At 39.6% G+C, this 26,311-nt stretch overlaps 1 protein-coding gene across 1 annotated transcript; it reads left to right on the top strand.

Annotated features, from left to right (window-relative positions):
- Positions 1–3,116: 3,116 nt before the first annotated feature.
- On the top strand, positions 3,117–3,533 carry LOC141627800 (uncharacterized). The gene has a single exon (XM_074441021.1). The coding sequence runs from the start codon at positions 3,117–3,119 to the stop codon at positions 3,531–3,533; it is 417 nt and encodes a 138-aa protein (XP_074297122.1).
- Positions 3,534–26,311: the final 22,778 nt, after the last annotated feature.

Genomic DNA, 26,311 nt, shown 5'->3' with positions numbered 1-26,311 from the left:
ATGCTAATTAAGAACTAGATTGCGTTTAATATAATATGTTTTTCATGATTAATTCTTGTTTCATAATATATTATTCTGGTCGTTTTATGTTTGTTCTTATCTTTTCAATGATGCCAAGAGGGGGAATTGTTTTTATGATTTGCGACCGTCTCAAGTTAATTCTCTCATGGCATTCTATAGTTATAACTTTGGAAAAGGTTATTAGTTTCTGCGCTCAACTGTTCTATAATTTGGGAAGTATTATGTTGAGGGGGAACTAGACTTAGAAACAAATCATAGGAGACTTGTCATCATCAAAAAGGGGGAATTTGTTGGACCTTTAGTCCTTATTAATTGTTTTGATAATGACAGTAATGATTTGTATGTGGACTTCATATTATAAACATATGCGTGTAATTGTGTGCTTAAGTCTTAATATAGAAAGGAACAATTACAATGACGCAAGCTTGAAGTTTGGACCAAGAAGGTACAACTTCAAATACACTTGATCGATGTATTCAAGCAAGATCAAGATTAGAAATCAACCACGAGACTCAAGATGGGAAACTTGTGAAGAGACGATTCGTTTACTGAAGATCTACTGAAGATTAGATAGTATAGGTCGTCATCCGGTAATGGTTTTACTTTGTTTGATTTAATGGTTATTGAAGTTATGACCTAATAGCCATAACTTCATTGCTAGACAAAAATGATGCGTTAGTTTTTGGAAAATATATTTTTAGTGATTTATAAAATAAGAGAGTATTTATTTTAATTGGAATTAATTAATTAGAATTTAACTTAAATAAACTATTAGTTTGTAACACGATATTTATATCGTCATGCAACCTAGGGCTTTAACTAAAATTCTATCTCGATTTGTTGTGGGCTATAGTAGCAAGAAGTGGACCGAAGAAGGCCTAGAGGTCGGCCAAACCCTAGGTGGCCGAAACCCTAGGGAGGCCGAAACCCTAGGGAGGCCGAATCCCTAGGAGGCCAAACTCCTCCTTCCTTTTGCTTCTTACTTGTTCATCAAGTTGTTAGGGATTTATTCTTCCAGAACATTTCTATGCCCTAATTCCAGAACATTTCAAACCCTAATTCACTCTACTATAAATACTCTCATTCATTCATCATTTAAAAGTGACACACACATCTACACTTTTAGAGAGAAAAATATTTAAGCAAAATTCTTTGAGCTTTAATTCTTATTTTCCAATTTGCTTATACAAAAATTGCGCATCAAATTTGTCAATCACTCGAAGAAAAATCGTTATAGGATACTTAATACACAAAGATATTATACTCACTTGCATAACGTGAGATTAGTATTTATCGTTGTATTTTTCTTATTAACGTAAGAGCAACCTAGAGTATTTAGCGATACTCAATCTGAGTTATAATCATATAGTTGATTATACGAGTGGATTTATAATTTTTGTAATCCGGAGAAAGGTACTAAAAATTATTAATCGAGAATAGTGGACGTAGGTTTCGACTTGTGAAACTGAACCACTTCAAAAATCCTGTATGTCTCTTTTTCTCTCTCTCTCTTTATTATTGTTATTTCATTTTTGCATTTATTGTTAGTAATTTAATTAGTTGATTTTAATCAATAAAATCAATTAATTAATTTATATCATATATTTCGAAAAAGAGGTCATCGTTTTTAATACTCAATTCACCCCCCCCCCCTTTCGTATTCGATCAATAGACTCCTCACCTTATACCCAGTAGATGGAAAAACACATGTATAAAAAATTGTCTCTTTGAAGCACCGTGAATTATATGTCTTTTATAATACTCATAAAAAAATACTCATAAAAAGCCTACATGTGTTATACCTTCGAGGCTTTAACACTTACATGGAGAAACAAATAAACAACAGAATGAGAGGTGACAAGGCGATAGATCTTCTTTAAGATGGATATATATCTATCTTAAGAATAAAAGAGATTAAAATATCAAATAACACTCCACTTGTATCTTATGGACAGAAAATTATTCTCCTCAAATGAGACTTTGTGATATAGACAATGATACTATCTTCTACGGATCAAAGTATATTTTTTGATTGGTTGTTGCTCCTTTCATCTAATCTAATCATTGGCTTGTCAATATTTTTTGCCTAGACGTCGATCGATAAATATATGACATACATTGAATGGCAAGGAGGAAAAAACGCAATTAGAATAAACACCTTTATTAACCTGAACATAGGTAAACAGAAAAACTTAGACGAAGTAAATGTCAAAAGTTGTGCAATAATAGTAAGTTAATGATAAATAATAAAATAAAAGAATTACTAAAACAAAGTAATATGATTAGCAAATTATTAATTGATTGCTTTTATAGCGCTATATACTCCCGTTGGAATCAAGGTAGGAGTCTTATTTATTTGAATAATTATCTATAACAAACTTGTATTCTTAGAAGATTTCTATTGTCATAGATGAAGAAGATAATCATAATGCATAACACCTAAAAGACTATATGCGACAAAAAACGTCTCTCTAGGGTTTCTCAGTGGGAGTTTTCATCTTTGTTAATCTTTGCCTCTCCCTTCTTGATCAAGGCTTCCCTCTACGACAGTGCTCGTAGGACGGTTTCATTCTTTTTTCTTCGTTTTTTTCTTGTTCACTGGTTTTGTGCGTAGGGTTTGGATTGTTCGTTAGGGTTTCGTGTTACGCTGTTTCTTGGTGGCGAATTTTTGCCAAGTCTCGAGCTTTATCTCTCGGTTTGCTCAATACTCGACTACTAGGGTTTGTAATAGGGTTTCACATGGAGCGTGGTAAATGTAGTAAAGGGAAAGGGGTGCTGGGGGAGATACCAGGCGGTGGGGGTGAGGTGTTTGACTGGACTATCGAAGGGGAGGAAGTACAGGAAACTAGGATGGAGAAGATCATTGTCGGTAAGATTTGGGCATCAAAAACAATCAATATTCGAGCTGCTATTGATACGATGCTTCGAATATGGAATCCGGTAGGGCGAGTGATGGGTAACGTGTTGGATGCTAGGGAGAGAATATTCATCTTTCGTTTTGAAGATGAGCGGGATAAGATTAAGGTTCTGGAAGGGCAACCATGACACTTTGATAAGTTTGCATGGTGTTTTAAGAACATAATGGGGAGGAGAAGATGACTGATACTCCGTTATTCTATCTTCCCATCTGGGCTCGTATTTATGATATTCCCATTAAAGGTCGCATGAATGAGGAAAATTTACGTCGTCTAGGAGCACCGCTGGGTAGTTATGTTGCAAAGGATGATGCCCCTTTTCCAGAGATGGAACGAGCGGTTTGTATTCGAGTATTACATGATATTCGAAAGACCCTTAAAAATTTTGTTGATATTCGAATGCCGAATGGGAAAGTGACATCATTTACTGTTAAGTATGAAATACTGCCTCTGTATTGCTACGACTGGGGTGTGTTGGGACATGGGGAGCAGGATTGTGAGAAAGGACCATATGAGGAGGAGGAGCTAAAATTTGGGGAGGATTTGAGGGCTTCACCGTGGAGGGGTGGAAAGGCGGGAGTGGCGGAAGGGATCTAAGACCAGATTTTAAAGAAGAGTATAAGCAAAATGAGAAGGAGGTGATAGATAGAAAATTTACGCTTTGCTTTACTGAATAAACAAAAATTAAACCGGGACAGACAAGGATTGAGTTGTGTAGTGTAGTAGGGGAGGAAGCAGAGTTGACAAATAACGGTAATATGGAGGAGGATGTAGCACATTTGTGATGGGGGCAAGATGTGGTCACGAGGGGGAAGCCATCGGCTGGGCTGGCGGTGATTGTTGGAGATGAGAAGGTAGATAGTAGGGGTATTACGGGAGAGCTACTTCATGGAAGTGGGGGTGGTGCAACCGTGATTGCTAGAGCAGGTGTGGAGGTGGGTTTGAATCGTGATGGCGTGGTGGCTAAGTCTGGGCAGACGTGGCAGCGATGAATGAGGCAGGATAATGGGAATGACTTGAATGATACTTGAAGCCATTGCAATTTGGTTATAAACGAGAACCAGAATAGGATACGGGCGGCGGATGAGGTGGGGGATGCGAATGTGTCGAAAAAGGCTACAATTCCCAGGGATGTGACTATGACAATATCTGAGGCGGAGGTTGATTCAGTTCAACCCCGCCGGGCCCAATGAATCTCCTAAGCCTTAACTGCAAAGGGCTAGGCAACCTCGCTTCAGTAGGCGGCTTAAGGAATTTGCTCCGTAGGGAAGCTGCTAGTATTATATTTTTGTGTGAGACGAAATTAAGTAGTTGTGAAATGCAAAGGGTGTGGAAAAAGTTTGATGGTTTATATGGGGTGGCAGTTGATAGTGTGGGAAGGTCGGGTGGTCTTGCTTTTATATAATGTAGTAATATTACTTGTTCTCTTCGATCTGCTTCGGTACATTATGTGGATTTTGATGTGGAATTTGGTGGGAAAAAATGTCGTGTTACTGGTTTTTATGGTTGACCTCCTGTACAAGATAGACATCTCTCGTGACAGCAACTTCTATTTATGGCAGGTCAATCGAGGGAGCCATGGCTATGTATAGGTGATTACAACGAGGTTTTGTATTCTAATGAAATGAAAGGTGGTGTTCGAGCACAATGGCAAATGAATAATTTCAGGAATGCAGTAGACGATTGTGGGCTAAGAGATCTTCCATATAAGGGTTATGAGTTTACCTTCGATAATGGACAAGTAGGGGACAATAATAGAAAGAGTAAAATTCATAGAGCGATGGGTACGGAGGAATGGTTCGATAGATTTTCCTATGCCAAGCTGTTATATCTCGATCGTGAATGGTCCGACCATGCACCTCTAAAGGTGGTTTTCGACAAACGAGTAAGTGAAGCTAGCGGGCAGAAAAGACGGTTTCGATTTGAGCAAATTTGGGTGGGGGAAGGGGGTGTGAAGATGTCATACAAAGGGCGTGGGATGATAATGATGCTGATGTACTTGATACCATTTCGAGATATGCAAGGGAGCTGGAAAAGTGGAAGGGGTTGAATATAGGCAAAATTGTAAGAGACATCACCACTAAGAGGAATAAACTGAGGGTGCTAAATGCGAGTCCAAGGAGTGTACAGGTTGTGCGAGAATGACAGAAATTGGTGCGGGATATTGCTAAGCTGATTCGGTAAGAGGAGCTCTTTTAGAGGCAACGGTCAAGAGCTATATGGCTGTGATCCAAAAATGATGAGCCTAAGTGATCAATGTCGAAGTAATGTCGGAGTTACTAATGGACAGCGTGAATGTCGAAGTAAAAGATGTAGGAAGCGGTCCAAAGAAACCGTGTCCACGACTGTTAAAGTGAATGCTCCAAAAAACAGTCTCAGCAACTGTTGCACTCAGTTACTTGGGGTTTATTTCAGCTATGACACAAGATCTTGGTACAGTTCGGAATGGAAGAAAATATCGTCTCTTTTATTATTAGGCTTATGATTATTTCAGAATAATAATTAGTTTATTTCCTTGTTAGTTGTTTCCTTATTTCAGGTTTAGGAAGTCTATTTATCTTTAGCTTATTTAGCAAGAATAAGATCATATAAGATCATTTTTATTTAACCTAGTAGCAGCTCATTTCGGGTGCTATATAAACCGAATGGCTTCATTGTATTTGACAGACTTTGATTAAAAGAAAAACTAAGAAAACCTCGATCAAGTTTGATCACCAATTCCTTTGTTTTGAGAGCGTACTTCAAAACGATCTTTGATTTGAGAACGTACTTTAGATCAACCTGCGATTGTAACTTGGGCTCTGAGTTCCTTCGTTATTAGCTTAGATTTCAGGAGGATTTCGAAGCTAAATATCCCTTTTATTTTTGTTGTTCACAAAAATCAGAAAACACCCAAAAAAATTGCTCTCGTGTTTGTTACTGTTCATCAGTCACTGTTCATTCGTGTTACTGTTCATCTGCCACTGTTCATCCGTGTTACTGTTCATCGTGTTCTTGCATCGTTTCTGTTCGTTTGGTATCAATTCTGGTTCGCGTTATTTCGCTCTGTTGCTGCTGCTATTTTCTCATAACTCTTAAAATATAATTCGATTAATCGTCCGTGCTAAAACCCGTTTATTCATTCGCTGGTTATTGTTGTTGTTTCGCGTTAAATCCTACGAAGTAAGTTCTATTGCTTTTGTTAAACTGGTTGTTAACATGCTGCTGCTAATCAGATTACACAACGTTATTTACTTCTCGATAATTGCCTCCGCGTTTTACATCAGGCAGAAAGACTAGGATAAAAATACCAAGTTTTTTTCACAGGAAGGCAACGCAAAGAAAGCAACGGAACCACATACAACGCCTGGTGGATGATGATGGTCGCGTGCGGGTTACTAACTGTGCTATTGCTGAAGGCGCCTCGTCTTACTTCTCTAATTTATTTAATTCTTCAAGACTCATGGAGTTTGGCGAGTTATTAAGAGGAGTTAAGGGTAGGATTACAGCGCGAATGAACGATATTCTGCGAGCTGATTATAATGGGGATGAGATTGTGGAAGCTTTAAATCAAGTGCATCCGCTTAAGGCTCCAGGACCAGATGGTATGAATGCTCTATTTTTTCAAATATATTGGCATATAGTTGGTCCTTTTGTGATTCGTCAATGTTTGAGTATTTTAAATGGTGCGGCCTTTCCGAGTAATTTCAATAGACCCCATGTTGTCCTAATTCCGAAAAAAAAGGCTCCGGATAAGATGGTGGACTTTAGGCCTATAAGTTTGTGTAATGTGGTTTATAAGATCGTCTCAAAGGTGCTGGCAAATAGATTAAGGATGTTCTTAGGAGATATTGTGTCAGAGAATCAAAGTGCTTTTACTCCGGGCCGTCTTATAACAGATAATATTCTTTTTGCTTTTGAAATGTTCCATTATATGAAAAAATCGAGACGTGGTGGCGGCTATATGGCATTGAAACTTGATATGTCAAAAGCATATGATCGAGTCGAATGGGTTTTTTTAGATAATGTTTTGTTAAGTATGGGTTTTGATGCGGTATGGGTGGAGAGAGTGATGACTTGTGTGCGGACGGTGACTTATGAGGTGGTGGTCAATGGCGAGCTGTCTAATCATATTTATCCAGAAAGAGGTTTGAGACAAGGTGATCCGATGTCTCCATATTTGTTTATACTATGCGCTGAGGTTTTATCGAGTATGGTAAGACGAGCAGTGGAGATTGGAACTTTACATGGGATTCGTATTGCCCCTTCGGCACCTGTTATTTCTCATATTATGTTTGCAGATGATAGATCTTCTTTGTTAAAGCTGCTGAGTCGGAAGCATTAAAAGTTAAGGATATTTTAGCGAAGTGCGAGAGGGCTTCTGGACAGGGTTATTAATTTCGATAAAATGACAGTTTCCTTCAGCAAAGGCACGAGGGAAGGGAGGAAAGAACAAGTGGCGGCGGTGCTTGGGGTTACGGTAATTGATGTCCTGCAGGAACGTTACCTAGGCTTGCCCACGATGGTCGGCTATTCAAAGCAGGTAATTTCAAAAGTTATTCGGGACAAATTGAGTAAGAAGTTGCAAGGATGGCGAGGTATGCTACTCAGTAAGGCAGGATGGGAGATTATAATAAAGGCAGTTGCCCAATCAATTCCGACATATGCCATGAGTGTTTTTAAGCTAACTGCTAATTTTTGCGATGAATTACGCTCTTTAGTGACTAGCTTTTGGTAGGGTGCGGAAGGAGGCAAGAAGAAGATGGCATGGTTAGCTTGGGACCGTCCGTGTCTTCCAAAATCGAGGGACGGACTTGGCTTTCGTGATTTTAATAAATTTAATATTGCGTTACTTGGTAAACAGGCTTGGCGGTTTATGTCTGAGAGTGAACCACTGATGGTACGGGTTTTGAAGGCCAATTATTTTCCGTCGACAGACTTTATGGATGCAGAGCTTGGTGTGGCCCCTAGCTACACTTGGAGGAGCATTTGGGAGGCGAGAGATGTGATCCAAGTTAGGGGCAAGAAAGAGGATTGGAGACAATATGGACACACGAGTTTGGACTGGCCCTTGGTTACCTGGGACGGTGTAGAAGAAAGTGTTAACAGCTAGAGGAAATTCTAATATGGAGATGAGGGTTGCGGAACTCATAATGCCTGGTACTACTCGCTGGAATACTGCAGGGGTTCGTTCGACTTTTCTCTCATTTGAAGCTGATAATATTATGAATATTCGCTTGAGTGCAAGCCTCGCTAAGGATGTGTGGTGTTGGGAGTCGACAAGAGATGACAATTACTCGGTGAAGACGGCTTATGGGGCATTGTCAAAGGAGGGAGGTATGCAGGAGGAACAATCTGATTATTCAAATGAAAAATGGTTATGGAACAAATTCTGGAAAATCCCGGTCTTACCCCGTATCAAAGTGTTCTTTTGGCAACTCTATAATGAAGCCATTGCTACGAAAGTTTATATAGCTCGAAGAATTAATAGGGTCAGAGATGATTGTCCCATCTGTGCGTGCAATGTGGAGACTAGTCTTCACATTGTACGGGATTGTAATTAGGTACGAGGGATATGGGATGGGCTGGGATTGGAGATGATGTCGGGCATTGATTTTGATCGGGTGAGGGAATGGGTCGAGGCCATGATGAGGGAGTCGGGGATCAAGTAATGTGTGGAACTAATGACGGGCTGTTGGGCGATATGGGAAATGCGAAACAAGGTTATTTTTGAAGGGGTATGGTGGAGTGTGGAGGATGTATTGCGTAGGGTGAGGGAGCTTATTGATGAGATGAAAGGGACGGTGGTAGGAGAGGATGTTGTGCGTGTGGAGGAAACTCAATGATGGCAAAAACCAAAGACGGGGTTGGTTAAGATCAATGTCGACGCGGGAAGAACGGGGGGTGTGGGTTGGGATTGGGTGTTGTATGCCATGATAACGAAGAGAGAGTGATGTGGGGTGTCATGGTCCAGAAGGAGGAGGTTCGGGAACCGTCAATGCTCGAGGCTAAAGCAATTCTCATGGGTGTTCATGAGGCCAGGAATATATATGGAACTGATGAAAGTTGAGATTGAAAGTGATTGCTTGACCGTGATAGAAGATTTGCGCAAGCGAAAACAAGCCCAAAGTGATTTGTGTCTTATTTACGATGATATTTATTCGTTGTGTTCTCATTTTAACACTGTTGAATTTCTCTATGTTGGACGTTCAAGTAATAGGATGACCCATGAACTTACTCATGTTAGGCCTTAGTCGCGTGGTAGACGTTTCTGGGTCAATGTACTTCCGCTAAACATTGACGAGCTTGTCTCTTTTGATCGTGATAATGATATTTAATCCCTCTTGGGGTTTCTTCAAAAATAAAAAGAAAATTTCTATTGTCTATCAACTTCATATATAATTTTCAATTTAATATACATCTTTTTTAAATAAAAAAATTAGGAAGTTCGAAATAATTGGATTCTCTGTAATCGCTCGAAAAAAATCTTCCTTTAATAATATAGATAGATAGATATTGATTCTATAACTAATAAAAAATTAAACAAAGCAAAACAGGTAGATAAAAGTAGCAAGGTAAAACACATCAAAATTATAAGAAACCGTTTTTATAAAAGTGTGGCCAAACTCTCAGGATTTTTTTAAGAAGTAACTTGTAAAGAAACTTATTCTAAAGAATAAAAGTCCTTTTAAATAAGCAAACCAAACATCACATTAGTACTTTGAGGAGACAATAGAAACAAAAATGGAAGGTGACAATAGAAAAAAAAAAAAAAAAGGCAAAATTCTCTGTTTTCAATCTAAACTCTCTGTTTGTAGCAGCTCTTTATCTGCTTGTTCTTCTTAATGGAACAAGTGCAAGGCATATTAAAAGTAACTAGTGTGTAACCCGTGCAAAATGCACGGGCATAATATGAGTCAATGTATAACATTTTATTTATATCGTTGCCAAAATAATTAGCAAATATAAAAATATGTAAACGTATAAATAAGTAAATAATTAGATGTATAATTAAAATAAATAACGGTACAAAAATGAAGATTTCATTACTATATCACCCCTCCTTGCCCTTGCCCTCAATGACTCAATTAAGAGATGTTATAAAAGTAGACTTAAACTCATAGTAAGTAGGATATACTCACTTAATAATATTTTCCTAGTGAACCGAGTGGGGGTTCATAACGACCTACGATAATGAGTTACTAAGTCCTAACATAACATATTAAACGATTAAATAACTCTTGATAGCTATTAACGCATACTTCCTCCGTTCCGATTATTTGTTTACCTCATTTGCTTACATATTCAATTAATGAGTGTCTCTTGTATTTGTTACCATTCTATATTGGAATATTTTTTAAGGGTAATTTCACTATTGACATAATGCATTGTCCTACAAATGGTCCCCTTTTCTTTCCTTAATCTTTATGTCAAAACCAAATGTAAACGAATAACCGGGATTGAGAAGTACTTTTCTCAGTATTCTTTTACCATCCCACTTCTCAAAATTTCACTCCCGAGTAGTAGAAAGAAAATAAACATTTGGAGGGAGTATTATCCAATGAAATACCAAAATACGAAATTAATGCTCTGATCAAATTTCGAAATCGTATTCACTTACTCTTCTAATCAAGTATATAACAAACAAATACAATAGAGAATCATACATTACATACCACTAATAACATTACATTTCAATGTCATGCCTTAGTGATACCATAAGTTACTCATGTGAAAGAATTTGAGCTAGATTCGTATGTACACTTGAACAAAACAATTCATTTAACCTGATAAAATGAACAACTGAGAAGAAGATAAACCCCTAAAGAGGCAAAAATTTGTGGATTAGCATTGGCAATAACAAATTCAGTTGGATAGAAAAATTAGTAAATTAGTAAGCTAATGTTCATATCATCTACAACATTACTTATCTCTGCCTCAAATTCTCAGAGCCTACCTACATCTTCGTTTGAATCCTCATCTTACAGCATAACATTTTAGCCGTGTTTTGGTGTCAAAAACTTGGTTTCGCACGAAAGCCTCAGCCACTTGTTTAGGGTGGTCATTGTGACGGTCAAACTCATCCTTAGGTCCGCGTCAACTTATCGATTTAAAAGCCGTCTCGTTGTCAAACTTTGCCAACCTATACACAAATAAGAAAATATTGGGTTAAGACAACTAGAATAAGTTTGATTTAGATGCAAGTAATACGTGCTTCTGAACCCCCCTGCTTCTTGTAAGGAAAAACTCAAGAGCTGAGAAGCATTATACTTATGAATCCATCTTATTGTATGAGAAAAAAACTCAATAACACGATCTTCTTCTATTGGCTTAACTTTTTGCAGCCAAAACTAACTTTCAGCAGATAAACAAATGATAAAAAGGGTTTTATAATTACAACCCTTCTTCACCTTGACTTTTAAAAATTGACACAAAACACGACTAAAGGGTGCAGACTCAAGAAGCTGCAGAGGAGACCGTCATCATCGAATCCACTAATGCTCTTCAGTAAGACTATTCACCCTTTACCAACCACTGGAGCAAGCCCTAGACCACAAAACAACAAACCCTACTATGGACTCCTCAGAGTTGCGATGATCTGACCAAACTGATCGAGTGAGTCCTTGACTTCAAACTTGCGATCACCTGTACATAAAACCCCATCTCAGATTTTGATTTCTGCAACCCCTAACATCTTTGAAAGTCATGCATCCTATTATATATTCAGATCAAATTTGACATTGGCTGACCACTAAAATCACACGGTAAAAATATACTTAGGAAAATGGTAAAACGAAGTCAAGAAGAACAAACATTAAATCACTTTATTCATTTAATTGCTCAAAGAAAAATTATACCAAAACCACCGAATGAATGCAAACATTAAATCACTTTATTTAGATAGCCACATTAACAAATTTCAAAATAGGAGCACAACTTAGATCAACTAATGCAAAAAAACACAGGTTATAAGTTCCGTTCTTTGAAGCAAATGGTCTGCAAAATGCATAGGAATAATAACAACAAAAACTATATTCTTACTCGGGAAAGTTCAAATCCCTCCCTTCAAATCTACTTGATTGCGAAACAACAGCGGAATAACCAATGAAGATGATTCAATATAATTACTCACTAAAAATGTTCAAACGTCACAGCCTCGAAGATGTAGCTTCAGAAAAATTAATGGCAACTCGTTGAGAAAAAGCCACAATAGAACAAATAGGTGGGAACAATGAAGTAACTAACATCTTCATCGGCCAAGAGACCTAAACTTAGTGAACAATGGGTGAACCTACTACAATCCTTAGTTTCTTTCCAACTTTTGTTTACGATTACTTGTGGAACAGCCATTCTAATTAATAACTTCATCCAAATATTCTCATTAGTAGAATGGAGATTACTGATCAAGACATAATGACAGTACTATACCACAGAGGTTTGAAGTCAATAAAGAACATTTGATGATTAACTTGATATAGAGCTGAAGTAAAATATAAGACCAATTTAGACCGCTCCCCATCACAAATCCACCATATTGATACTAAAATTCACTTTGAACTTAAAGATTAAAAAAATTGACAAACTGTAAGAAAGTTATTTTCTATAAGTTAAAGATGAAAAAATCAAACTTAATCGTATAACAATTAAGAATTCTCAAAAGTAAGCATATTAGATTCGCTAAGAACAAAATTTTATTGCTTAAGTAGAAAATTTCCACAAATGTGACAGATGTGAAACAAAAAAAAAACTATACTTCATGTAAAATAAATCAATATCTTAGATTAAAAAACTATACTTCATGAAAAATATATATATATAGTGAAGTTCTTATAAGTCCACCTATATATTTGAGTCCATAAGTCCTCACTACATCCCTTAGATATCCCACTAAGGATGGTTGAGATTGAAAGCAAAAAAGCATACTTAACACTAATGAGTTTTCTATACACTAATTAATTCCACTTTCTCTCTCTAGCTTTAATTATACATTCACTAATTGATTATTATACACAAATTTTTTTTTTTGAGCACAATTTTTTTTTTTTTTTGACAAAAACTTTATACAAATTTTATAACACTTTCACTGTTTTAAAAGTGTAATTTTAACGGAAAAAAGTGTAACTTTAACAAAAAAAAAAAAACGGTTTGACGGATATTATTTTGAAATTTGAAAATTTGAAGCAAGTTTACGATAAATTTTTCGTTTTAGGAGTGTAACTTTAGTTTTTACGACAAATATTATTTTGAATTTTTCAAATTTTAACACAACTCATTGTAAGTAAATTGAGTCACTTATACTGTAACTTTAGTCTTTTAAAAGTACAATTTTAGTCCATTAAAGTGTAATTTTAGTCCATTGAGAGTGTATCTTTAGTCCATATTAAAAGTGTAACTTTTGACCACTAAGAGTGTATCTTTAGTCCATATTAAAAGTATTGAGAGTGTAACTTTAGTCCTTTGAAAGTGTAATTTTAGTCTATTGAGAGAGTGACTTTAGTCTATTGAGAGTATAACTTTAGTCATTGAGAGGGTAACTTTAATAGAGATAAATGTAACTTTAATGAAGATACGTGTAATTTTAATGGATAAAAGTGTAATTTTAATGGAGAAAAGTGTAACTTTAATAATAGAAACAAATGTAACTTTAACAGAAATAATGTAACTTTAATAGAAAAAAGTGTAATTTTAATGGAGAAAAGTGTAACTTTAATAATAGAGAAAAATGTAATATTAATAGAAAAAAGTGTAATTTTAATAGAAAAAAGTGTAATTTTAATGGAGAAAAGTGTAACTTTAATAATAGAGAAAAATGTAACTTTAACAGAGAAAAGTGTAATTTTAATAGAAAAAACTGTAATTTTAATGGAGAAAAGTGTAACTTTAATAGAGAAAATGTAATTTTAATAGAGAAAACTGAAATTTTAATAAGTATAACTTTAATGGAGAAAAATGTTACTTTAATAGTGAGAAGCGTAACTTTAATAGTGAGAAATGACAAAACGATATTTTAAATATGAAATTTGTAAAACAAAAATCGAAAAAAAAGAAAATGTGTAAGACGAGATTTGTGAAAATAAATGACAAGACGATATTTTAAAAATGAAATTTGCAGAAAAAAAGATATATAAGAAACGAGATTCGAACAAATATAAAACAATACGATATTTTAAAAAAGAAATATGAAGAATTAATAAAAATAAAATAAAAAAAATTACACAAAACAACAACGACACACAATAAATAAGAAACAAAAAAAAATTAAACAAAACAACAACGACAAACACAACGACAACCAACACAACCAATTACACAACCAACAAACACCAAACAACGAAGACAACACAACCCATGGTGCTGGCTGCGTGGAAGAAAAAGGGGCGGCAGTGCGGCGTGAGGCGGGTGGCTGCGTGAGGTTGAGGGGTCACAGATGGCGGTGGTGTGCGCGAGGTTGAGGGTCGTTGGTGGTGGTGGCTATGTGGTTGTGCGTAGTCGTGTGGAGGGTGGTATGGTGGCTGTGGTGGGGTTGTCGTGGGTGGTGATGGTGGCGTCAGATGGTGGTGGTGTCGGGTATGGTGGTGTCGGGTGAGGGGCTGGGTTGGTATTGTTGGCAAAGGCCGGCGGTGGTGGTGGCGTCAGATGGTGGTGGTGTCGGGTTTGGTGGTGTCGGGTGAGGGGGTGGGTTGGTGAGGAAAAGAGGGGGAATTTTTTATGAAATTTTAGGTTTTGAATTTATTGGGTTTTTAATTTTATTGGGTTTTTGATAGAGAAGGTGAATGAATTGTGTGAGATGAGAGATAAATGGGTGTGATGACAAATTATATATAGTGGAATTAGTGATAATTAGGGTAAATTAGTTAAGGTAGTGAGAGAGAGTGTTTATTTAGCTAATTAATCGTCTTTTTTTTGCTTTGATCTCCACCAACCATCTTCCTCATCCAATAGCTTGGATGAGGACTTATGGACTCACACTTAAGAGGGGGACTTATATGATCCGAACACTATATATATATATATATATATATATATATATATATATATATATATATATATATATATATATATATATATATATATATATATATATATATATATATATATCCATGTGTTGAGCGATTGAAGTACTCCGTCTGTGTTACCCGCTACTCAAACATAAACCCAATTTAAACAATGAGCAATCAACTATACATTATACTCCACAGTCCCTAATACCCTATATAACCAAATCAAACCCATCTTTTGCTATAGCTATCACGGAATGTATACTCCTCCGTAACCATTTTAATCTAGGTTCAATTAGACAATAATTTGAGTATAAAAAAATCAGTTAAAACCCCTTAATTTTGTTAGTTAAATAATTTCAGAATTAGCTAAATTATGGGTTTTAGATTTCACCTTAATGCACAACCAATCTGAAACTTAAACAATCAAAAACAATAACAAATCATGTCGTCATCATCATTTTGCCGAAGATAAAAATATATGCGGTGACACTAATCAATACTGCCATCATTAAATCATTAATCAACTTACTTTGGTGAATTACATATTCGTTTTCACAAATGCAAATAAAAAAGAAATGATAATAGAGCAATCGAAGCTAGCGATCATCAAATCAGAATACGAACACTATCAGCCATCAACTAATCCCCAAATTATATTACAATCAAGAAAAAACATAGTATAAACTAAAACGATTTAAAAAAGGAAAAAAAAGGAATTACCGGGTAATTAGCTGATGATAATGGTATTATCGGCTCCTATTTTTCTAATTTGTTCAAGTCGGACAATCCTACTGGTTTAGACGATATATTATCGTGTGTGCAAAGGGTCATTACTCCTGCTATGAATGAGATTTTGGACGGTCCCTTAAGCGATGAGGAAACTAAATGCGCTCTCTTCAATATGCATCCGAAGAAAGCTCCTGGGCCGGACGGTTTACATGCCTTGTTCTACCAAAAGTACTGGGACATTGTAAGTGCGGATTTGTGCTGTTTCATACGGGATTGGTTGGAGGGGGTGGTGACATGGGCGCTCTTAATAAAACTTTGGTAGTTCTTATTCCTAAATGCAATAACCCAACGAAAATGACGGAGTTTAGACCTATTAATTTGTGCAATATGGCTTATAAAATTATCTCCCAAGACACTAGCTAATAGACTCAAACTTTTCCTAAATGATATTATCTCAGGAAATCAAAGTGCCTTTATCCCCGGGAGATTCATTAGGGATAATGCTCTTATTGCCTTTGAAATTTTCCATGCTATGAAGAGAGGAGGGAGGGTAGATGTGGGAATATTGTATTGAAATTGGATATGAGCAAGGCTTATGACCGTGTCGAGTGGAGCTTCTTGAGCGAAGTGATGAGGCGGATGGGGTGCTTGGAGGGGTGGAGGACACGGGTTATGAGGTGTGTGTCCACAGTGACGCAATCTTTTATTATCAATGGTCGTCCGACGGGCTGTGTTAGACCAAGTAGAGGGTTGAGACAAGGCGAACCGATCTCACCATACCTTTTTCTCCTTTGTGCGGATGTATTTTTGTGTTTGACAAAGAAGGCGTCGGAGACGGGTCAGTTACATGGAATGCGAATATGCCAAGGTGCCCCTAGTGTTTCACATCTTTTCTTTGCTAATGATAGTAATCTTTTTGCTCGAGCCAATAGGGGGGAATGCTCAGTTATTGCTAACATTATTAGCACGTATGAGAGAGCATCAGGTCAGAAATTAATTATGATAACTCGGAAATTGTCTTTAGCAAAAAAGTCGGGAATCAGCGGAGGAACGATATTAAGGGTATCTTGGGGATGCGCGAGGTTGACAAACATGATAAATACCTTGGGTTGCCTACTATTATTGGGAAATCGAAGAAAATGATTTTTGCCAACCTTAAGGAGAGAATTTGGAAGAAGGTAAGGGGGTGGAAAGAACGCTTGCTATCCAAACCCGGGAAGGAGATTCTTATTAAGGCAATGGCGCAGGCGATTCCCACATACATGATGAGCCTATTCGCTATACCTGGTGGAATTATTGAAGAATTACATGCGACCATGGTACGTTTCTGGTGGGGCTCGACGGATGTTCAACGGAGAATGCATTGGATGAGATGGGATCGATAGTGCCAACCAAAAAATTTAAGGGGCATGGTATTTAGAGATTTGCGGGTTTTAACCAAGCTCTCCTTGCCAAGCAGGTGTGGAGGTTACTAATGGCTCCTAATTCGCTAGCTAGTCCGGTTCTCAAGGCTCGTTATTTTAAAAATGACTCAATTCTTGAGGCACGAAGGGGATATGATCCGAGCTTTACATGGCGGAGTTTATGGGGAGCCAAGTTGCTATTGATGGAAGGTTTGAGATGGCGGGTTGGGAATGGATATCAAGTTAGTTTGTGGGACGATGCTTGGTTGCAGGGGGGGGGGGGCATGGGAAGGGTTCCGACTTTTAACTTGGAGGCTGACCCATCTTTGAAAGTGGCGAGTATTATTGATCAGGAACGCGGTTGTTAGGATATTGATGCGGCACGAGAGCTGTTGACTGAGGACGATGTGGAGCGGGTTTCGGCAGTCCCTATAAGTAAGCGACTTCCTCCGGACGAGATGTATTGGTTGCCATATAAGGATGGCTATTATACGGTTAAGTCGGGTTACTAGATGGGTAGACGTGGTAGTGTGAGGGCGGCCTGCTATGGAGATGATGGGGACAGTCGTGAATTGTGGCGGTTGATTTGGAAAACGAATGTTCCACCGAAACTCGCACACTTCATTTGGCGCGTATGTTCAGACACACTTGCGGTTAGGAAGAGTCTTTATGCTCGACATTGTAGCCCGACCCCGAATTGCAGCTTTTGTGAGGGTGAGGAATGTACTAATCATGCTATTTTATTTTGTGAATGGGCGAAACGAGTTTGGGAGGATAATGGTTGTTGGAGTATTGTCGAGACCACTATGGGTTTGTCTTGTAGGGATCGTTTTGGATGGGTACTAAAGAACTTGGATGAGAATGACAGGGGACGGTTCCTTGCAACTGCTTGGGCGATTTGGACCATCCGAAATCAACGTATTTTTGACGAGTCTCCTCTGTCACCTGAGGTTGTCATAACAGGGTTCATGAAAATGGTGTTGGAATACCGTTTCTATGCTCAACGGATGTTAGGTGATCCTGCAAGGGTCTGGGAAGGACTGGGAACAATTGGTCTCCACCGGCATCCGGATGTGTTAAGATCAATACCGACGCGTATGTTCCTGGTAATGGTGTGGTTGGGATAGGGGCGGTTGCGCAAGATGAGAATGGGAGAATCATATGGATTGGGAACAGGAGGGTAAGGGCAAGGTGGGATGTGGGAGTTGCGGAAGCTCAAGCTGCCATTTTCGGGCTAGAGATAGCACATGAGAGGGGTGAGGCCCCGCTCATGCTCGAATGCGATGCTTTATCGTTGATCGATGCATTGAAGAGTGGAGTGTCTATTCGATCCGCTGTGGGACTATGTGTCATTGATATTAATTATCTATGTAATATTTTTCCTAATAGTAGTGTTTCTCATGTGAAGAGGGGAGGGAATGTTGTTGCTCATTTGGTTGCGAGATTGTGTGAGACGGTGGGTGAAACTATTGTAATGGCCTCGGATTTTCCGCATGCGATTTCTGCTATTGCAGAACTTGATTTAATATAAACCCACTTTCTCTTCAAAAAGCTGATGATAATGGTAATCGAGTGAGTTGATGGGTTACTATCTACAACTGGGTGTTTAGCCGATGCGGTTGTCCTTGTACTGTCGCTGCAGTGCGTGGTTGATGCGGCAGTCTTTGGCTACTCTGATTTGTGATAAAAGAAAAGAGTGACCAACTACAGTTAAGGAGAATGAGGTATTGCAGTAGTGGGGATTAACTGCCATTTATGTATTTTAAAGTTTGCATATTGAGTACTTACACGTATAAGCAATTTCAACCACGATTCCTGCTTAATTTTTATAAAATCTAAGCCTAAAAATTTGGCAAAATTCCCTAAGACCCTAGCAAGACAATTAAAGTAAGTATTTAGTCAACTTTAATGAAATTAAAATAATAACAATTTGCTCAAAATTATTTGAATTTATAACAAAGGTAAATTCACAAATTTATACAGAGGAATTAAAAAAAATAGAGCAAACGTTCAGATGAGAAAGGTAACTATACCTATCCGATAATGGAATCAACGAAAAGGTGAAGTAGATAGATGAATAGATACATCATAAACACCAGCCAAGTTGAGCAATAAACTATTGATGAAGGCTATTTTCGTCGAATGGTAGTGTGGACATTGGCCCACCTGCAAGCCCGGTCGATCTGCGGACGTGCATCGGACTTTTGAAAGCCACGCTCGGCGGCGTAAAAAAAGGCTTTCGACCAGATCGTTTTAGATCGGTCGGTTTCATCTCGGTAAGGGTCTCGAAACGATTAGAGATATTCGGAGTCGCCACCAAGCATTTGTGGGATGCTTGGAACTTGTTCGAATCCACTTTATACCTCGGTCAAACGAAGCACAAAGCAGTGTTTGACATAGGTACTAAAGATAAGGAATCGTCCCTCTTTAGCGACCTATCTCTAGAATGACTCTCGTACGCCTTGGATAAGGTCGTCCACTATCCAAAGTTTCTGAGTAAGAGGTGAAGGTACGTATTGGGAATCCCTTTAATCAGACACCCAATCCCGCCCGCGGTAGCGGCCTCTACTGATCGATCTTGGTTGGTTGAATGTAAAAGTTGATAAAACGGTTTAAATGCATGAATGCGCATCCAATAATTTAAACCTAACATGTGAGAGCTTTCTAAGTCGGTTTATTTAATCCAAGTATCAAGTATAAGATGTCGAGTTGGATTAATGGTTGATTTGCATGCCAGACGGAAATGAAACATCCATTTACCGTATTAGGTTTATGGTGCATAATGTGATCCATTTGTCTTAGTAAGGTATTACGCAAATATGATTAGTCGTCTGATCCGTCCTATATCCGGGTTAACCGGAGTCGGGATCCTCCTAGACTAATGCTGGAAGGGGAACAGACTCTGTACCAGGCGGCCCTATGAGGCGCGAGCCTGTTGGCGATGCTAGGGGGTCTCCCCTGGTTTTGAAAATAGGAAATAAATGGCCCGTTTAGGCGCGGGTCAGTCAACGGTTTAAGACGCGTTCTGACAATTTGAAAAACGTTTATAAAACGTGTTGAAAAATGGGTATTTGAACCCGTTTTGGTTTGAAAGGGTCTTTTAGACCGTATTTGTTGATTTGAGGAACGAGACTTGAATAATCATCATTATTTTGATGATATTCGGTGTCGGGTTCGACTTGTCAAGCTTGACATGAATAGTTTTGAAAATAATTATGAACTAATTGTTTTAAGTTCATTTGAATATAATTAGTCGATACTCCTCATCGTACCCGGGTTAAAATACGGCATGGTATATGAAACCAAGGATGACTTTGTGTTGGTGACTAATACATTTATTTTGGAAATGTAAAGAAATGATGAAAGGCTTTAAAATACCTCTCAAAATGTGAAGAAATGAAATAAAAGGCTTTAAAATACCTTTTAAATGTTATTAACCAAATATTATCAACGGAACACGCATTAAACCGTCATGGTATTAAGAACCAAGGGTGAAAAATGTTTTATGGTTAAAATTTGTAAAAATAAATAAAAGGGTTTGAAAATATTCGAAATGGTAAAAACCGATTACAAATATGAAAATATATTAATGAGGAAGGATGAGAACAAACACGGTTGAGTTCTGACCTGGGCACCCCATTGAGGCGCGGGCCTCTGTGTAGAACAATGGGCTTCTGCCTCAGGCCAAAACTCAGTTTTGGCTCGTCTATCCTATGTTTTGGATCGTGTTATTCATGTTTTAGCATGTTATGTCATAAAACAAGCACACACATGATAAAAGAAGGATTTTTACACCCTCATACCTTACATGTTTGGTTATGGCGAGAAATCGACGTAAGTGTAACAACTCGTTTGGTCAGAAAAGACTTGGTTTAAAACTGTTTTGGTAAGTAAAAAGAGTGTTTTATTAAGATTAGTGACGGTGTAGTGGTCCAAATGGTCGGTCAAGTGATTTAATGCACGATGACGGTACCAAACAATGTGTAAGGCTTGTATTTACGATCGGTAAGTCGTAAATACGCGTCGGATTGTGAGTTAAGAAGTCGAGTCGAGAATGTTAAGGGAGAAAAGAGGGGGCGGACACTCGCGTGAGTTCTCAAATGAGGGCATTTGAGGGGTATTGATAGGAAAATGAGTGGTTGTGTGAGTTTTGAGCGACGTGGCCACCTGGGCTGCTCAAAGAGGCGCGAGCCACGTCGCGGGTCTTTGAGTTGTCCTGTCACTTTCACACAATGTAATCATGATTTGTTCTATCCTAGGATTTGTAGTCACATGTTTGGTACTTGACCATTCATGAATCCGGGAAATCTTAGTATAGAAGGTTTGAAATGGTTTGTTTTTTGTGGTTGACTCGGTTTGACTCATTGTTGGAGTCGGGATTTGAATTTTTGAGTCGATTTTTGGTCCGGTGTCGGTTTTGACTCTAGTTAATGTCATTGCGACCCCGTCGTCGTGCATTAAAAACTCTAGGTACTTTTGAAAAGTTTTGAAATGTTTTATTTTCGAAATCGTTTTAAGTTTTCCGACGTAAAGTTGTACACAAACTGTCGATCAAACGTCGCGATTCCAAAAGATGTTGTAGTCCGATAATCATCGGGTATTTCTTGGAGTCTCAGCGGATACTGGGTATCTACAGAGCCCCCACTTTGACTGAGGCTTGGACAGGGTGAAAGTCAAAGTAGAGCCCCCAGGTCAATCGAAGATTACAACCTGGAGACCAAAGCGACGTAAAGGCGGCTCGAAAGGATTCGGTCCAAGGACCTGCCGCCGGGAAGGGCGACGCCAAGGCGGCTTGAGCGGCTTGAGCGTACGAGCCAAGGACCTGTCGTCGGGAACAGTTTAGAATCTGTAGATTGTCCGTGCGGGTCGTTTAAAGTCCGTTAGACTACGTACAAAGGCTCGCCAGCCATAAGAAGGAGTCATACTGAGGCATCTTCGGATACGTCCTTGCGTGTTTGCGGACAAAGTCTCGCCAGCTGTGGTGCGTACATGAGGAGGGCTTGCCAGCCGCGATACATAGTAAGGCTCGCCAGCCATGGTGCGTATATAAGGAGGGCTCGCTAGCCGCGATGCGTAGTAAGGCTCGCAAGCCATGGTGCGTATATGAGGAGGGCTCGCCAGGCGCGATGCGTTGTAAGGCTCGTGAGCCATGGGGCGTATATGAGGAGGGCTCGCCAGCCGTGATGCATTGTAAGGGTCGTCAGCCATGGGGCGTATATGAGGAGGGCTCGCCAGCCGCGATACGTTGTAAGGCTCGCCAGCCATGGTGCGTATATGAGGAGGGCTCGCTAGCCGCGATGCGTAGTAAGGCTCGCCAGCCATGGTGCGTATATGAGGAGGGCTCGCCACCCACGATGCGTAGTAAGGCTCGCCAGCCATGGTGCGGTTGGTTGATCGACCGTGAGAATAGCCGCGTTGGATGGGCTTGTTTTGAATGTAGCGGACTCATGATGCCGCCGTGGAAATAGTGAATTTGAATTTTCACTATTGTTGCTTTCGAAATAAGCGGGTTCCGCGAGGAAGCCCCCTGTCGACATTTTGAAGAAATAGTGAATTTTGAATCTTCACTACTCGTTTTTTGAATTTGAAGTGGCGGTTTTAATCGTCGTTTGTTTGAATATTTTGAAGAAAATAACGAATTTTAAATTTCGCTATTACGTCTGAAGTGCAGTTTATGTGCCGCCGTTGACATGTGAAGGAAATAGTGAATTTGGAATCTTCACTATTACGTTTGGAGTGACGGTTTATGTGCCGCCGTTGACATGTGAAGGAAATAGTGAATTTGGAATCTTCACTATTACGTTTGAAGTGACGGTTTATGTGCCGCCGTTGACATGTGTGGTGAAAATAGTGGAATTTAATTTCCAACTATTATTTTGAAAATGACGGTTTTAATTGCCGTTGTTTGAAATTTGACAAAATAGTGAATTTGAATTTTCACTATTATTTAGAAAATTGACGGTTTTAATTGCCGTCGTTGAAATTTGAAGGAAAATAGTGATTTGAATTTTCACTATTATTTTGAAAATTGACGATTTTAATTGCCGTTGTTGAAATTTGACGAAATAGTGAATTTGAATTTTAATTATTATTTTGAAAATTGACGATTTTAATTGCCGTCGTTGAAATTTGACGAAATAGTGAATTTGAATTTTCACTATTATTTTGAAAATTGACGGTTTTAATTACCGTCGTTGAAATTTGAAGGAAAATAGTGAATTTGAATTTTCACTATTTGCTTTTGTATTTGAAAAATGGCGGTTTTAATCGCCGTTTGTTTGGAATTTTGAAGGAAAATAGTGAATTTTGATTTCACTATTTGTTGTTGTATTTGAAAATTGACGGTCCTTAATGTCGTCATTGAAAATTTGAAGTTTGTTGTGGGAAATTGGGCCAAAGCCCAAAATTTCGCTGAAAGAGTAGGGAGCACCTCATTGAGGCGCGAGCAACCTGGCGAGTCAAGGAAGTTTCCCTATTTTTCTGTAAAAGACGCGAGGATGACTTGCTCATCATTCATTCTTCGTCTTCCTCACACAAACTCGAAAACCCGTGAAAAATCGCCATTGTTGGTCTCTAGCTTGCTTCCGTTCGTGCCATCATCAACAATGTCATGTCAAGGTATGTATTTATCTTGAATCCTTTTGAATTTGTTGGTCTTTTGATAGATTGATTTAGGGTGAAATTTTACCCTAGAAAATTGATTTGGGCATTTTTGATTGAGCCCATTTCGAGTGAAATTGATGATTGCAGTAGGTTAGAAACCGGTTTAGGAGTATAGGGGTGCTTTTAGTTTGGATTTTGGTCCCCGTTCCCGCTCCTATGCTCGAAAAACGTGAGTGAGGCAAAGATACCGTCTCATTTCACAATGCCAAGTTTATTTGCTTGAGTAGTGGGTCCCACTAGGTTGAATTGTAGTCGGGAAAGAACGTATTTGCCATTGTGAACCTTTGTTGGGTATTGAGGGCAAAATTGGAATTTTTGCCTTTTGTGACGGTCTTATGTCTGACAGAATAAGCGCCTGTTTGAGCTTGAATTAAGTCAGTTTGCCTTGAAATGGAACTTATTGGTAGCTTAGGTCGCTTTGAGGCATGATAAGATCACGTTGCCTCGTCGTGGTCGTATTTTGAATTTTTGACCAATTTGCGCTCAAATTGGCGTAGAAATTGCCTCTTTGAGTTGTAGAGAAATACCCTATTGTATCGGGAACGTATTTTGATTTGTTGGCGGACCTTGTATGGGTCTTGGGGTGCCGTTTTTTGTTGTGGTTGTTTCGACTCGTCTTTTTCTTGAAAAGAAGGGCGATTCGTTTTTTTTTTTGCGTTTTTTTTTTATTGAATTGTTTTGTTTGTTTGGTTGGATTTGGGCGGGATTACCCTTATTCTGCTTTGCAGGTTTCTCTTTTTGGATTTGTCTAATTTACGCCGTCGTAATGCCGAAATTTCGGGTGACGTTCTTTGTTTGCAGGAGAGTGCTTAGGACAGGCTGGGTCCCTTGCTGCGACCTTTGAGGAGCTGTTTGGGACGGGGCCGGTTAGCACTTCGGTTAGTGCACCCGCCACAGTAGTGGAGGACGCTTCCGAGGAGGAGGGGCCCCCCGAGGAGACTGTTGGGGCCGAGAGGGCCGTTAAGGAGCGTGAGAAGCCCGTTGTTGGGGCTACTGGTGTTGGGAGAGCTCAGACTGGGTCTGAGGCTGATACCTCTGGAAGGAGGGTTTATACGAGGAGACGGACTCCCCGGCCGACCAAACGGACGTTACGGAATGTCGCTAGGGTCATTGAGATGCTTTCCATCCGTCACGTTGAGTCTCGTGGTCAGAAGAGACGGAGGACGAAGACGGTTGAGGATGATGCAGACGTCGCGAGTTGGGAGGGTAGACAAGTTACAGCCCCGCGGGGGTTGAACCTGCGGGCGGCGCCTGCTTGGGCCAAGGGTTTTGACGGTAGCCAGATGCTGCTTCGACTGGACAAGCACATCTCCTACCATGCTCACGAGGGCTTGGTGAGTCGTGTCACCTGATTGAACTTTCGTCACTTTTTGAAGTATCAGACCTGGATAGGTGTTCTGACGTTGTTTGTTTTTGATTTCAGGAGATTGGCACCATGAACTTTCTTAGGCTTCACTACCTGCCTGGGCTTTTACGACGTTCTCCGAGCCGGGACGAGGGCATTGATGGAGAGGTCGGCTTTTGGGCCGTTGGTGGCCGCTTGCCGGGACATTCACGGATCTTCGATTAGGTCGAACCTGTGCCTGATTCGTGCCATGCTAGATTGGTATTGGGATACGACGTCGTCGTTCCACATGGAGTTCGGGGAGGTCGGTGTGACCTTAGAGGATTTTGCCATGATATCCGGCCTCCCTTGTGGCGAGACGCCTGTTGAGTTCACAGAGACACCGGAGAGGGTGTCTTCTCGTGCGGTTACTCATCTGATCGGTACTGTTTTGCCTGAGCCTTCCGACATTACTCCATACCTGATCGCGAGTTCGTATGTGAGAGACCACTTCAGAGGGAGAGTGGTGGGTGATGCTCCGGCGCCGTTGGCGAGTTCGGAGGCTGAGGCTAGAGCTGACACGCAGGAGGCGCGGTTGTGATTGTGGTACTTCTTGGGTGCCACGTACTTTGGTGACAAGGGTTAGCGCTTGTCGACCAAGGTACTTCCTCTCCTTGCTGACCTTGACACTCTGGGTCAGTTTGACTGGGTTACACCGGCTTTGGCGAGTTTTACCCTGTATATGCACGCAGCGGTGCCTCCGGAGGCAGTGGGGGATGGTAGTGCCCCTGCTTTGGTTAGTCCCGGCCTTATCTTGGAGGTACGAGCGTTTTTTGTAGTTTTGAGTTTGATTTTGATTTTGATGTTGGCAATCCTTTGGAAAGACTGGCTGATTTGTGTTTATTGTGCTTGGCTACAGGCTTGGTTGTATGCTTACTTGGTCCCTCTACGTCCGAGGACTACAGGCGGTGTCCCTTTGACCTACCCCGCTGTGACGGGTTGGACGATGGCTCGGAAGAAGTCGACTAAGTCGACTTACGAGGACTGCATGCGTCGTGTGAACGCCCTACGAGTTGCTGACGTAAGTTGTTGTTCCTTACTCCTTCTTTATAGAAATAGATAGAGATAGGATGACTAGGTAGCTTAGGAAGCCCCCAGTCAGTTGAGTAGCTTTGTTCTGAATGCAGTTCGTAGCGCGGCCTTGGGAGCACTACACGGAGGTGTCGGCCGCTGTCAGAGAGCGTATGCGGCCTCGCAGCTCCCAGCGCTTGTACT

The sequence above is a fragment of the Silene latifolia genome, chromosome Y (genome assembly GCF_048544455.1).
Source record: "Silene latifolia isolate original U9 population chromosome Y, ASM4854445v1, whole genome shotgun sequence".
Lineage (NCBI taxonomy): Eukaryota > Viridiplantae > Streptophyta > Magnoliopsida > Caryophyllales > Caryophyllaceae > Silene > Silene latifolia.
The sequence above is the reverse complement of the archived record's forward strand: the minus strand, read 5'-3'. Positions and strand labels throughout refer to the sequence as shown.